The sequence below is a fragment of the Vespa velutina genome, chromosome 5, assembly GCF_912470025.1.
Source record: "Vespa velutina chromosome 5, iVesVel2.1, whole genome shotgun sequence".
NCBI lineage: Eukaryota > Metazoa > Arthropoda > Insecta > Hymenoptera > Vespidae > Vespa > Vespa velutina.
In genome coordinates this window covers 4,571,231-4,585,663 of record NC_062192.1, presented here as the reverse complement: position 1 = coordinate 4,585,663, position 14,433 = coordinate 4,571,231, and the positions used below count along the sequence as shown (strand labels likewise).

Here is a 14,433-nt window from a genome sequence, read left to right as displayed (position 1 = left end):
ATAATAATAATAATAATAATAATAATAATATTAGTAATAATAATCATCATTATTATTATATTGCATAATTAATAACAAGATTTAGAATGTCGTCGAGTGCGAAGGATTAAAAAGCTCAACGAATTAAATTTGTTATTATTTGCATAAGTAGAAGAATTGATCTTTTAAATTGTTAACATAAGTTAATATTGATTTATTGATACGATTTGTAAGTATAGATTTTATACAGGATAATAATAAAGTTGTTTAGGCTAAAATAATGAAGAGTTTTTATAAATATATGTTATATATGATTTCTGATGCTATAGCAAATTCGATAAATTTGTTCGTATTTTTTCTTTTTTTTTTTTTTTTTTTCTCTTTTCATGGGATATCAAACATTTCTTTTAAAATGATTATTATATAATTATAGATAATTAATATTAATGTGATAGATGATGTATCTCATAAAACACACACATTCATATAAACTTTGTTTCATTATTTCAAACTAAACTATAAGTTTTGAGAATATCAGCCAATTCTTTATCAATACTCTGTATAAAAGGCACTTCTAAATCATATTTTCTTCAATTTCGAATGTCTCTGTTTGTTAATTGATCGATCGATCGGCAACGTGGCGAAGATTCTTCTTGTTTTATAGAAAGGTGCTCCAATAAACGACGTTCAAGATGAAAAATGAGAAGGGAAAGAAGAATCTGGAGATTTTGTCGATGTAAATTGCTGTTGCCCTTCCCTGACAACAAGTATCATACTGAACGGTAGGTGGTCTTACTGGACTTCTGCTTCTTTCGGAATCGGGCCTCATCGGAGTCTATAAATTATTACATGATATTATAGATTTTAGGACAAAAATATATGTTAAAAACATAAACGCTGATGAATATGTCAAGATTTTAATAATAATGAATATATCCTAATTTCATTTATAAATGATTTATAATACACATTATTAACGAGCGTTCAATGTTTCTCTGTCATTTCTTTTTTTTTTTTTTTTTTTTTATATGTATATATATATGTATCAGAAAAACTTCTAGGAAAATATTTCAACAATGGATTAGATGGAGAATAACTTACGATTCTCTTCATGTAAAAGATTCTAATGTCTTTTATTCATAAAACAGACGAAACGAGACGGAAACAAACGATTCCTCGATTACTAGACAAAGTTTTAGCCGAGTAACATTTTGACTTGAAAATTTTCCGAGTAAGAAGTTTCTCCAAAAGTTAGCTCGTAAAGTCTGTCACGTTGATTCGTAGTCTTAACATTTTATATCATGGATTGATGAAACGTTTTGTACTTTATAAAAGTGATATAAACCGATAAGATTGACTTGTAATTATCATAAGCTACCAATTTTTTTCTTTTCTTTTTCTTTTACTTTCTCTCTCTCTCTCTCTCTCTCTCTCTTTTTTTTTCTCTCTTCATTCGAATACATACAAAGATAGATTAATTACGAAAGCAAGACTATCCTTCGAATTTCTCGAATGGCAAAAGGCATAGAGATATTTAAAGTGGATCAACTAGTTTCGTTAACGAGAGCTTTTACACACGAAACACGAATGATCTATTTGCGCGAGGGAGAAGTAAATAATTGTGTTTTTTCCGAAGGGAATCGCCGGAGTTTACACAAATGTTCGTGAACGCGTAAATGTAACGCAGAGATATCTATGCTTTACGTACTTAATGATACGTATTGCTAATACACGAACGAATATGCTACATGACATTCTGGAAAAATGTAATAAACGTACACAGTCGTTCGTTCACTAGATATCGAGAATGCTTAATTATATAGAGTTGTACGATCTTTTAGATTCTCTCTCTCTCTCTCTCTCTCTCTCTCTCTCTCTCTCTCTTTCTCTCTCTCTATCTCTATCTACATATCTTTGGCAATATAAAGTCCCCCGTAACAATGGAACGGGATAAGAGTTTCGACAGAGCTGACAACAACCTTAAAACTTTCCACTCGACTCTCCTTTTTCCTTTCTTTTTTTTTTTCTTTTTCGCAAAGTGCTCTCTATTATTCTGCGGATAATTTTCAAGAATCCATTGAAAAATACTCCTCGTAACTTGAGTAAAAAATGACTTGCGGAAATGTGCAGTTTTATCGAGAATGCACTTTAATTTCCTGAATACATTGTATAGTTTCCTAAATCGTGACTAGGTTAAGCATTATCGAATGGATATTTTTTTAATGCGTTTAAAAACGATTGCAGATTATATCGATTGTTTAAAGAAATGTTTTCCATAAGTTAACAATTAATGAAACTATTATTAAAATAAGAAGAAATGATAGAAAAAAAAAAATGAGTGAAAAGTAAAATCAATATTAGTGTTCATATTAAAATTTTCTGCAAATTTGTAAAGAGATACACGTAATATTATAATTAATGAAATATGGAAATAAAATGAAACCTTAAATTCATCGATAGCTTCCCTAAGATCCTCATCGGAGTAACCCTTCATAGCTTTCGTTGCAACAGGACCCATGTAGTTATTAACCACAGCGAATTCCATGAGAGACAGGAAGACAAAGACGCTGCACGATGACATCCACACATCAATGGCTTTCACATAGGAGACAGGTGGTAGCGATTGTTGGGATTGTGTATTCTGAGTTGCTGTGAATATAAGTACATTTTGTTTCGTTCTCGACTATTCAAGAAGAAAGATCGTATTTTAATCTTAGAAAAAAAGGTATTATCAAATACGAAATTATTTTTAAATTATTCATTCAATAATTAATCTTCCATAGAAGATCCTTATGTAAATGTTTTTCATATAATTTTAAATCTTTTAACGTCTTGGATGCATTTAGCACATTATTCATATAGGAAATATGTTTCATATGAATTAAATATATGAATTAAAAATTGAAATATGTTTTATACATTATTTTTATATCGTGTGTCTGTGTCTGTGTGTGTGTGTGCGTGTGTATAATATATCTTGTAGAGATTAATATTGAAAGATCATAGTCGTAGGAACATTTCCAATATTAATGAGAACGATTCATAATGTATTTAACTTAATCGTAGTCTCACCTAGTGTGAGGAGTGACGTCACACCGAGCGTAACGCGAGCTGGAATTGCTTCGGGTTTAATCCAGAAGGCAATCCAGGACATGACGACGATAAGAGCCGAAGGTATGTACGTATGAAACAGGTGGTACCCTAATCTTCTTCTTAAATTAAAGACGATCTGAATACACGTAAAGTTTCCGGTCGAATACTCGATCGTACAATCGGTCGTATAGTTGTTCGATATATCAAGCTGTGGCAGTTCAATTTCGGGATTTACTACTAACGGATCAGTCATGTTCCATATGAAGACCAAATCTTGGGTCGTATGAGATACTGCAAATTAGCAAAAAAAAGTATATTTTAATAGATAAATAAATATCACAATTTAATTCTGTGAATTAAAATTAATAATAAAAAATGATCATACGAACAGCTTTCTATCATCATCGAACAGATTTGAGTATCATGAGGATACGATTCGAATTTCATTGCACAAGATAGTACCAGAGTCAATCTGTAAATTATTATAAAATGAAGATAATTATTCATCGGGGTAAGTAATATTTTTAAATAGTATACTTACTTGGACATATAAAGTAACGTTTTATCGTGATAAAGCCAGAGATAATGATTTGGTATGGACATTTCGTGAAAAGTGACCTTCTTCGCATTTTTGAAAAAACAATCCGGTCGCCAAATGTTGTTCAACCAATCAACGTCCAATATTCTATATTCTTCCGACATATTCTCTGGTAATCTTAATCTAGAATCGCGCCAGCTTTGAGCCAAGAAAATGTCAGCGACGTAGGTCTGTGAAAAAAAGGAAAAAAAAAAAAAAAAAAAAAAAAAAAAAAAAAAAAAAAAAACAAAAATTACGTGTTGCACGATATTCAATTAAAATAAATGAGAATATTCGTAATAATATTTGAACGGACGACAGAGCAGATATTTATTTTTAGATATCGTACATCCTGGACGTAGGATTATATTAACGTAAGAGCATTTTTCCTGAGAGGGAAAAAATTAATTATTTAGTAAATGGATTTTTATCAGATGATACTTTTGTTGAAAAAATGAAATAGAGTAATAATATAGAATGAATTGAATTGTAGTTGATGCTATAGTTAAAATATATGAATAATTTATTGACCATATACTTGTTTATAGTCAAACAAAGTTATAAAATTCTACAGTTTTATACGAACAAATTTTTTTCGGTAAATTATGTGATCGTTTATGAAGATGTTCATTGATAATCAATATCGAATATGATGCTTGCCGACAATTATTCATGTGACGTTTCTTGTTCCTTACAATTAAATTTAGTCATTCTATATTTATTATAACTACTCACCATAGATTCTTCGTTAATAGAATCGAGGCTGAGAACCGTGACGTGAAAATAAACGATGGTAGGCTGTCCCAAGAATTTTGGTGCTCTGTGCTTGTCATATTGCTTTGGATTTATCGGTAGGATATCTCTTAACGATAGAGATACCTCTTTTCTACCATAATCCTCTTGGTCGGCTTCTCTGGAAATTCAAAAAAAAAAAAAAGAAAAGAGAAGGGAGAAAAAATGCACTCGAACTTTTTTCTCTTCTCATACTCTTTCATTACGTAGATATAAATTGTAACCAGTGAAATGAATTTTCGTGTGAAAGTGTATTAACGGAAGACACCTAAACGACGGACATTCATGAGAGAATCTCGGAAAGAGAAAGAATTTTTTCTTTTTTCGAAATTGGTTTTTGAAAAGAAGTATAAAAAAGATATAAGCGAGTGTAAAATATTGCCGCGATTCCTGATGAAACAGCAATATTACAGAAGCCATAATAAGTCTTCGTGCTTGGCACACCTTTAAGTTCACCCGAGATAGATAGACGTGTGTTCCTTATATGCAGACATTTTAATATGCCTAACCTACGACCTCTGTCTTATATGTATGTCTTATATATGTGTATATATATATATATATATATATATATATATATATATCGCGATATCTATACCAATCGCATTACCATAATCGTGCTCACACGTCGATGCGGTTGGTCGTCTGGATAAGTTATCTTTAAGAAGATACTTATTTTTTAAATAGGTCTTTCTTTTTTGATTAGGTAAAATTATGATCGAAAGAATCTGATTATTTTATCGTCCTTAACACTTCCGTTTCTCCTCAGATGAAAGTGGAAGATAGACATCGTGCATAGTTTGCATCGTGCTTTATATTAGTGCAATTTTGTTAACGTACATCCTAAATTCAATCGAACCATATAATATGATTAAGTAGATTCGTTTATTCGGGTCTATTAAAACGGACTAATGTCAAACCCGATGTTTTATTCCTCCATGAAACTTAATCAAATCGATAATCCATAAAAAGATTTTTAAGAAGAATTTCTTGCCTTTTCTATCACCAGCTTCTTTATCCCTTCCATATAATCTTTTATTTTCCTTAATTACTTCTTAGTTGATTTCGTGTCAGGAATTCGTCGAAAAGAGACGTAAAAATTTTGAACAAGTTGTAAATGAAAAAAGAGATCGTACTTTGGATGATATCGATCATTTTGGGATGCGTTACCTTTCGATCTTCGGAAAAAACCGGTACCCGCGCTTTCTCGCCGAAAGTCGAATTGTACTAGACGATAGGCTATCGACTTTAATATGCCACCCTTCGACCTCCGTGGAAAGAACCGGTTCGCATACTTTCTCGCTGAAACTCGACACAGTGGCAGGTGATGGAGGGGTAAGGTTTATATTATCGTCATTCGTGCAAAAAGGGATGAACACCGAAGAATATATTTTTTCGTAGGGAATAATTAATTATTATCAAATAATCCTTTTCACAGAAAATTAACGATATAACATAAGCGTCGTTTCAGGATAATCTCGAAAAAAGGAAGGAGAGATTTCCCATAATTATGTTGTTTTTTCTTTTTGTTTTGTTTTCGATCGTATCCCGAAAGAATAATCGCGTTTTGACACGTGTATTGAAGTACATTAGACAAATTATTAATAATATTTTGAAATTGCATAGGTTCACGTGTATCAGGTGACGTTAATCGGGAAATCTCTTTTCTCTCATTATGCGAAAAAAAACAAGAAAAAAGAAAAGAAATACTAGCCCTGCCGAGAGAGTTCTTCAATTAACTATTTCCTCAATTTACTCACGGAAAATGTAAAGCTGCCATGTCAAAGAGGGTATAAAGATAGCAGCATAGAATCATCAGAGAGTGTCTCGTCATTCCTAAAAACACGAAACGGGCTAATTTTCACGGGAGAACTTTTCGTAATAATATCGGAAAAAAAAAAGAAAAAAAAACAAATTATAATAAATTTAAAAGAGAACGTAAAGAAATTCACGAAAACGTTTACATTTTACATCTTTCGATAGGAAAAAAATTTACCGAACAGCTGCACATTCTATCGTGCCGATTTTTCTCGCCCTTATTCACTGCGTCCTTGTTATCGTCGTCTATACTTAAATCGAGGCTCCCACAGCCAATCCAGATCGCAAACCTTTTTATCTTCGTTGACGAATTAACAAATCCTTTCGTATATTAGCTTGACGTCGTCACGACGATATGATTCTACTGCAATGTTGTTTTCTCACATATACGATCAAAGCTACAAGAAAGTAACCGATCGAGAGATCATCGATCCGAAGTCGATCCAGTTTGTCGCGACGTATCATCGATCTTTAAATACAAGTTTGACGAACTTTAGACACAAATCACTGAATTATCTCTTTTCCTTTGGTAATAACAATAATAGTATTTTTTCGTCATCGCACGCGTCGGTGGCTACGGACACTCAATTTTTCTCTATTCCTCGTCTCTCTCTCTCTATCTCTCTCTCTCTTTCTTTTTTTTACCGAGTTTACGTCGTTCACGAATCTATCCACTGTAGACCCTTTTTTTTCTCTCTTTCTCTCTTTTCGAGCACGATTCCTCGAGGAAACCCCTGGAACGACGATGGAGGACGCGCAACTGTCGTTCTCTCGTCGTCGTCGTAAAAGCTGTCGATCGTTTTACGAAGAATCGAATAACAGAGGTAGAGAGATAGAGAGAGTGAGAGAGAGAGAGAGAGAGAGAGAGAGAGGGAGAGTAAGAGAGAGAGAGAGAGAGAGAGAGAGGGAGGGTGGGCGAGTAAGATAAAGAGAAATAGAAAGAAAGAAAAAGAGAGAGAAAGAGAGAGAGAGAGAGAAAGAGAGACGGTTGGTTCGCCACTCAACCACTGGCCACTGCACGGGGTTTGCTGCTTCTGTAAACCACCCGGTCGGTCGGTGTCTCTAAGCCAATTTGCCTATCGACTAACTGATTAAGCCCTACTCTTCTCTTTCATCGGTGCTAGAGAGAGATAGATAGATAGAGACACGGCCGTTACCGTGTGTAACGTATGTGTTCTAAAGGTTGCTTTTGTATCTGTGTGTATATTCAAGTGTACGGCCTTTTTGCGCGAAGCTTCTCTCGTTGTCCACGTTGTTGTGCCTTTCCGTGTGTCCTCGTCGCGAAAGAGGCTGCTACGGAGAACACGGGAAATGGCCGCGTGCCGATAGCCTGGTAATAGTATGTCGAACTTACACACCTTTCCCTTCTCTCATCGATGAACGTTAACTACATATATATATATATATATATATATATATATATATATATATATATATATATATATAGCGTGGACTTGTGCGCGAGCGTAGGTTCTTAGGTTATATTACGTGTATGTGTTTGTTTGACACAATCACACTTCCCTTTGAACTAATGAGATTCACTCTCCACGAGAAAACGAACGAGATCGTCTCTCTCTCTCTCTCTCTCCCTCTCTCTCTCTCTTTCTCTCTGTCTTTCTCTTTCTCTTTTTCTTTTTCTTTCTAATTCCACTTTTTCTTTTCTTTTTTTTTTTTTTTTTTTTTTTTTTTGTCCTCATTTTTTATTTTAAATATCCGTCTTGTTCTCTTATATCGTTTTATGTTATACGCTATTTATGAATGAGAATTGATATAGTTATACGAATAATTTATATATTTATTTATTATATACTGTCATTTACTTCGTTTAAATTTTATCTTACGATGAGATTTCTCTTAACAATGCGAAATGAAATTTCTGAAATTAAAATTTGAACGATGTGTTTTAATGTATCAGTCTTGTACATTCGTTCATGGATTTTTTAAAGCATTCGTCTTTTTCTCTTTTTTTTTTTTTTTTTTTCTTCACGAGAAAAAGCGTTCATCATCGATCAACATGATTGCTTCATTAGATAAAATGTACGTTATCGATGTTGTCCATTCCGGATTAAAGTGTTTCTGCTTTGTGAGATTGTCGATTTATCGGCCTTCTCGATTGTTAAGCGCAAAGTGAATTCTCTTTCTTTCTCATTCCCTTCTTCTGCGGTTTTCTTTTCATTCTTGTTTTAAAACATAGGCGCACGGCCAACAGAGGAAAATATATACGGACTACGTGAAAAAATTTAAACTAGTTAGAAATATTAATCGAAAAAAGTAGAGAAAGCAAAAGAGATTTTGTATTCTTTTTTTTTTTTTTCTTTTAAAAATATACGAGTGAATAGAAAAATTCGATAAATATTTGTCATAAAATCGACGGAAGTCCCTTCGATAATAATATATTCGAAAAATATAATGTATGAAGTTAAAAATAATATGGAAGAACAAGTATTTGATCGATCCACCGTCGGATAAAGACGCAAGTTGAATGGTCGATGGAGTTGTGGATGGAAAATGAGGTTATTTGTCGAGAGCCATCGTACCAAGTATGCGACTTAATTGTGCATTATATAAGGAATATTTTTCCTTTCTATAAAATTTAATCAAAGATGACTTTCGATCTTCTCCTTGCAAAAAATTTATCGAATCTCTATTCTCAACGTGATTTGTATTAGTTTTGTTTTTTTTTTTTCTTTTTCTTTTTTAATATCATGGAATATTTATAAAAATTTTTACGTACATTTTGTTTCAACGCAATCGATGACTAGTAATGTACGGCGAATTTTCAGTCCATTGATAAAGTTATCTATTAAAACAAAAAAAAAAAAAAAAGAGAAGAAAAAAAAAGAAGAGGAAAAGAAAATAAAGAAGAAAGATTTGATATAATATCTGTTTAAGAGCCCAGCTGAGATCCATCGGCAATCCAATTATTTCGCGCGAGGTGTTTTGACAGTTCACATACTTAAACGGAATGGTGCAGGCTAAGTTCGAAGGCTGAAATACGCTTTTAAATCCTCCCCAGCTCGTGCAGCCGGGGGGTAAGTGGGGTTAAGCTGGTGTGGTCGTGAGGTCGTGTCAAACACGATCGTGCGCGAAAGAGAGAAAGACAGAGGAAACAGAGAAAGAGACAGAGAGAGAGAGAGAGAGAGAGAGAGAGAGAGAGAGAGAGAGAGAGAGAGAGAGAGAAAGTTATAGATCTTATTGTTTCCTCTATCTGCATATATATATATATTTATACATACACACACATAATATGTAGATATTTTGTGTGTGTGTGTGTGTGTGTGTATGTGTGTATGCTGATGCACGTATAGTAGATAAAGATAGAAATGTAGAGATAAAAGTAATCGTAAAAAAAAAGTCAAAGGTAGGAGTTCGTGCGAACGTGCGCGCACATACCCCTCGTTTATCCGTAGACTTCTTTTACGGTTGATCCTAAACAATTAGTGAGACAATCTTAAAAAAAGGGGATCACAGAGGCGCTCTTGCTTTTTATACGCGATCGCATGTAGGCCAACCAGTCAGTCAGTCAACCAGTCGTCTTGTACCGTACATAAGTAGGAAGATCATTCCTCTCTAATTGCATATGGACTAGAATATAAAAATCTGGGTTGGTTTTATTCAAATGCGCCCTGTTTGTGCAACTCTACTTAATGTTTGCAATCAACACTCGCTCTACAGTTGTAACATTTTTTTTATATTTATTTATTCTACTTCTTCCTTTTTTTTTTTTTTTTTTTTTTTTTTATAATATGTAGGAAAAACGTTAAGATGTAAGGTGTTTTAAACTTATTTTAAACTTTGGAAATGTTTAAAGTATAAGGCAAGAGTTATTTTGAATTTTATGATATTTCAATAAGTATATTTGGATATTCAAAACTGTGAGAAAAAGAAAAAAGAACATAATACTCATAGGATAGCAATAATTAAACATTGTTCGTTTAAAATATTATGCGTATATATTGTGTATAACGAAATGACATGTTTAATATAAAATAGTATAGGTAATAATTATATATGTATATATATAATAATGCATTATAATCTTTTTAAATAAGAAGACTGTCAATGGAACGTATCTTTGAAAAAATAAGAATTAAAAATAAATATCTATTGATTATAATTAATATATAGTTGAGTTTTGTCTAATACAAAGATTAATTTTCATGAAAATATTTACGAAATAATGCACTTGTAATGATGCAAATGATGCGAAATTTTTTATAAAGCAAATAATTTGTTCGTCATTTGTCTACAGCAAATTATTCTACTACTTTTTTTTAAATAAAAAATTTATTTTTATTTTCATTATCAATATGATAATATTGTACAATTTGATACAATCTTGATATAATTATCATTTATTATAAATATGTAATATTATATTATAACGAATTTAATATTTATAATCTTTTATAATAGTTAATCCTTAAATCATTATTTTAATAAAATATTGCATTTTATAGATGATTTTTAATTATTATTATTCTTTTTATAGTTTTTTGTTTTTATTAATTCTTACTAAATTAATTACTAATATTTTACATTAGTAAATAATTATATTAGTAAATAATAAAAAACATACATAAAATATATTTTATTCTTTATTTAACTTTGTTCATCATATCTCTTTGATATTTTATGACTACAGATAATGATCTACAGGTGTAATTCTTGACTGATTTTAATGAACAAAGTCTCAAAGGGTTTTATTCTCTTTTAAAAAATGATCTTTTTTCGAGAATAATTTATGCATAAGAGTAAAACTTTTTCAAAAATACGAAAAACCCATATCCTCGCTTTAACTTTCATCTTTAAAATGAGATACTTGTCATAAAAATTGATCAAGAATTACGCCTGAATTCATTGTTGGCGTAAATACTATTTTCGACATTTTTCGTCTAAAAGGAAGTTCGTATAGTGGCGCCCCTTGAGTTTTACGGCAGAAGCTCATACTGCTATGATTAATTTTCATATAAATGCTTGTGTGGTATACGCTTTGTTTCTATGAAGTAGACGATGGCTCTCGCTTGTGTGTGTGTGTGTGTGTGTGTGTGTGTGTATAAACTGATGTTCAGATTTCCTGATCGATTTCAAAGTCAAGGAAAGGCTTTAAACGATGCTTATACGAAGAAGCTACGTAAACTCATTGAGGCATTTTAATGAGCTTCTTGATTATATGATAAAATTAAGGAAATACGTTTTCAATCATTCATAAAAAATGTATAGTATCTTTTATATTTCATACACTAGAAATGTAAGAATCTTATAAGTAACATTTAGCGGAATGGCAAGTATCTAATTGAATAGTAAAATGTGAAAATATGATGCCAAACATAAGTACAATAGGTAATATAGTTTAATAAGAATAAACAAGAACAAGTAAAAATAAATAAAAATAATAGAGAAATTAAAAGTTTTCAATGCGTTTCTTTAAAAAATTATTTTAGAATTTTACTATAGATAATCTAATTGTACATTGAAGTATTATTGACGATATTTTATAACGTAATTACTTTAATATTTTATTATACTAAAAGATTTTGGAAAAGCACTGAAATAACCAGCCATTCGCCCGATAGTACTTGCATTATATATTTAGATTTAGATTTCGATATATTGCAAGTATTACCGACCCAGGTCTCACCACGTGGAGGTTGCTGCATCTGGAGACCCAAGGATTAACGTTGATTCTACTTTAAAATTCATGTTCCCAATTTTTTTCAGTGAAATTATGAACAATAAAATGAAATCCATTCACGAAGAGAATACTCACGCGAGTATTACAATAACGATGACTCTACTTTAAAATCCGTGTTCCCGAGGGAACATAAAAATTTATATAAAAATTTAAAACAGTATTTATAAAATTTAATAAAATTTAAAATAGTAATACTGTAAAACATGTACTCAATCGGTCGATACTATCGCGTCATTTATTTCTTATATAGGTTTCATTATCGTTCTCGTAACACTCATATATCACGAATAAATCTATGTTCTTTTAAATGTAAATTTTAAATATCCATAATTTGATATATTCTCTAACTTATATTGGATTAAAAAAGAAAAATTCTTAATTTTTAATTCTTTCCATTTGACGCTGTGACAATAAAGAACACGGCATATATTGAAGTGTACTTATTTCACCTCCACATGTACCTCAGTGCAGCTGCATTGTTCCCCGCAATTGCCATATCATATGTTTCGTTACTACGATATTATTAGAACTTACTTTTATTGAAATAAGAAATATACTACTTATGAAAAATAAAAGTATGAATTTAATTTAATTTTAAAGAAAAGGAAAAAATGAAAAATGTATAAGACTCGACTTTAATAATAAAAATGCAAAATATCGAATAATTCTAATAACGTGTATGCGAAGCAAAGTGGAATCTTGGCGCACTTTCATATGTGCTCGTTTCATCTTTGTGTGCACCTTCGTTCAATGCACTTTCAATGGTCCCCCACAATTGCCATATCTTATACGTTTTTTATACTATTTTATAAGAATAAAATTATGAATTTAATTAAAAAAAAAAAATACTGAAAAACTTACGACTCAATTTTAATAATAAAAATACATAAAATATTAAATAATCCTGTTCTCTTACACGCGGTAATGTGGTATCAGAGACGGAATATTATATCGTCTTAGTTTTTTAAATCTACAACTTTACATCGATCACCATAAGTGCACTTTGAGTGATAACATGTTAAAATTAAAATAAGAGTTATTCTCGAAGAGTTCTATTGAAAATAATTTAATAGCCTAATAATTGCCCTCTTGAGACACAATTTGTGAGGGCCTCTTCAGCATATAGCCTCTTCTTTGCTTCGCACTAAAATGCAGAATGAAATCTAGAATCGTAGTACAATTCTAATACAATCCTAATTTAAAAAGGAAAACACCGAGATCTTTGTATAGAAAATATTATTCTTATTGATCGAGAATATATATAGAATACATGTAGATCGAGTGTATAGAGAGAGAGAGAGAGAGAGAGAGAGAGAGAGAAAGAGAGTATATATAGATCGAGAATTCGTTGATAGATTAATAAAGCATGAAAGTAAAATCATAAAATAAAATTAACATTATCCCATAGATCTACAATAGCAGCAACCTCTATGTGGTGAGATATGGATCGGTGTTGCTTGCGATCTATAGAAATCTAAATCTAAATATATAGCGAAAGTACTATCCAGCCAATGGCTGGATATTTGAGTGAGTTTCCGATGTATCTTCTTTCTAATTCTAATAAATTAAAGTTTTATATATTTTACATTACTAATCTTACTTGAATAGATGAACAGATTACATATAATAGTTTTCTAAGATAATTTTTAAAAGGAATGTATTGAAAAATTCTAATTTCTTTATTATCATTATTTATTCTCAGTTATCCTTATTAATTTTCATTTATTTTTATTTATTTTTATTTATGCTCTTTCAAATTAAATACTATACTTTCTGTTCTACTTTTATTGCTATTATATTTTATATATTATATTTTATATCTTATATATTCCATCGCGAGTAATATCGAGCTAATGACTGTTTAAACACGCTCTTATAGCTATTTGTATAGATTTAATTAGAAATAAAAAATAAAAAATTTGTACAATTAATAAATACTTTTCAATTGATAAGAATAAATGAAAGAGATATAATGTGGTATATGATTTTTTCTTCTACTTCTGTCAGATGTACTATTATGTTTACTAAACACAAAAATTTCTATAATACATTAACTCGTTTATTGGTTTATGTGTGAAAGGGATATAACCAACACAAACTTATATATTAATACAAGGGTAAGTATTTCCCTGTTGGGTTTGTAGTTCATATTTTGTCCATACCTGTCGTTGAAGTTGCATATGCTATGAATGAAAGGTGGTGAACATCCTTAAAATGAAAAGAAATAATTTGATCTTTCCAAATGAATAATATGCTTTTATATGAGTGAGATTCTAATAAACATTAAAATTATAATGTACATTATTTTGTCATCGTACATTTGCTATATAAATGATAAAAGTAATTTAAGGATCATGTTTGAAGGATCGAAAATCATGTATTATAATTTCATAGGCCCGAAAGAGCCCAATCGTTTATTTATCAACGCCTCGGCAACTCGTAGTCATCTGTATAATAATTTTTAACAAGTATTCGCTCC

At 30.9% G+C, this 14,433-nt stretch overlaps 1 protein-coding gene across 4 annotated transcripts; it reads right to left on the bottom strand.

Annotated features, from left to right (window-relative positions):
* Positions 1 to 178: 178 nt before the first annotated feature.
* Positions 179 to 7,160, bottom strand: LOC124949083 (glycine receptor subunit alpha-2). Of its 4 annotated transcripts, XM_047493651.1 has the most exons (10): positions 6,905 to 7,160; positions 6,438 to 6,833; positions 6,202 to 6,277; positions 5,612 to 5,749; positions 4,385 to 4,562; positions 3,614 to 3,840; positions 3,462 to 3,544; positions 3,052 to 3,363; positions 2,423 to 2,628; positions 179 to 814 (listed from the first exon to the last, which is right to left on the bottom strand). In XM_047493651.1, the coding sequence occupies exons 3-10, from the start codon at positions 6,273 to 6,275 to the stop codon at positions 638 to 640; spliced, it is 1,395 nt and encodes a 464-aa protein (XP_047349607.1). In that variant the 5' UTR covers positions 6,276 to 6,277; positions 6,438 to 6,833; positions 6,905 to 7,160; the 3' UTR covers positions 179 to 637. The 4 variants fall into 4 exon arrangements, with proteins under 4 accessions (XP_047349607.1, XP_047349606.1, XP_047349608.1 ...); XM_047493650.1 differs by having other exon boundaries at positions 6,438 to 7,160; XM_047493652.1 differs by having other exon boundaries at positions 5,612 to 5,743; positions 6,438 to 7,159.
* Between the last annotated feature and the right edge of the window lie 7,273 nt (positions 7,161 to 14,433).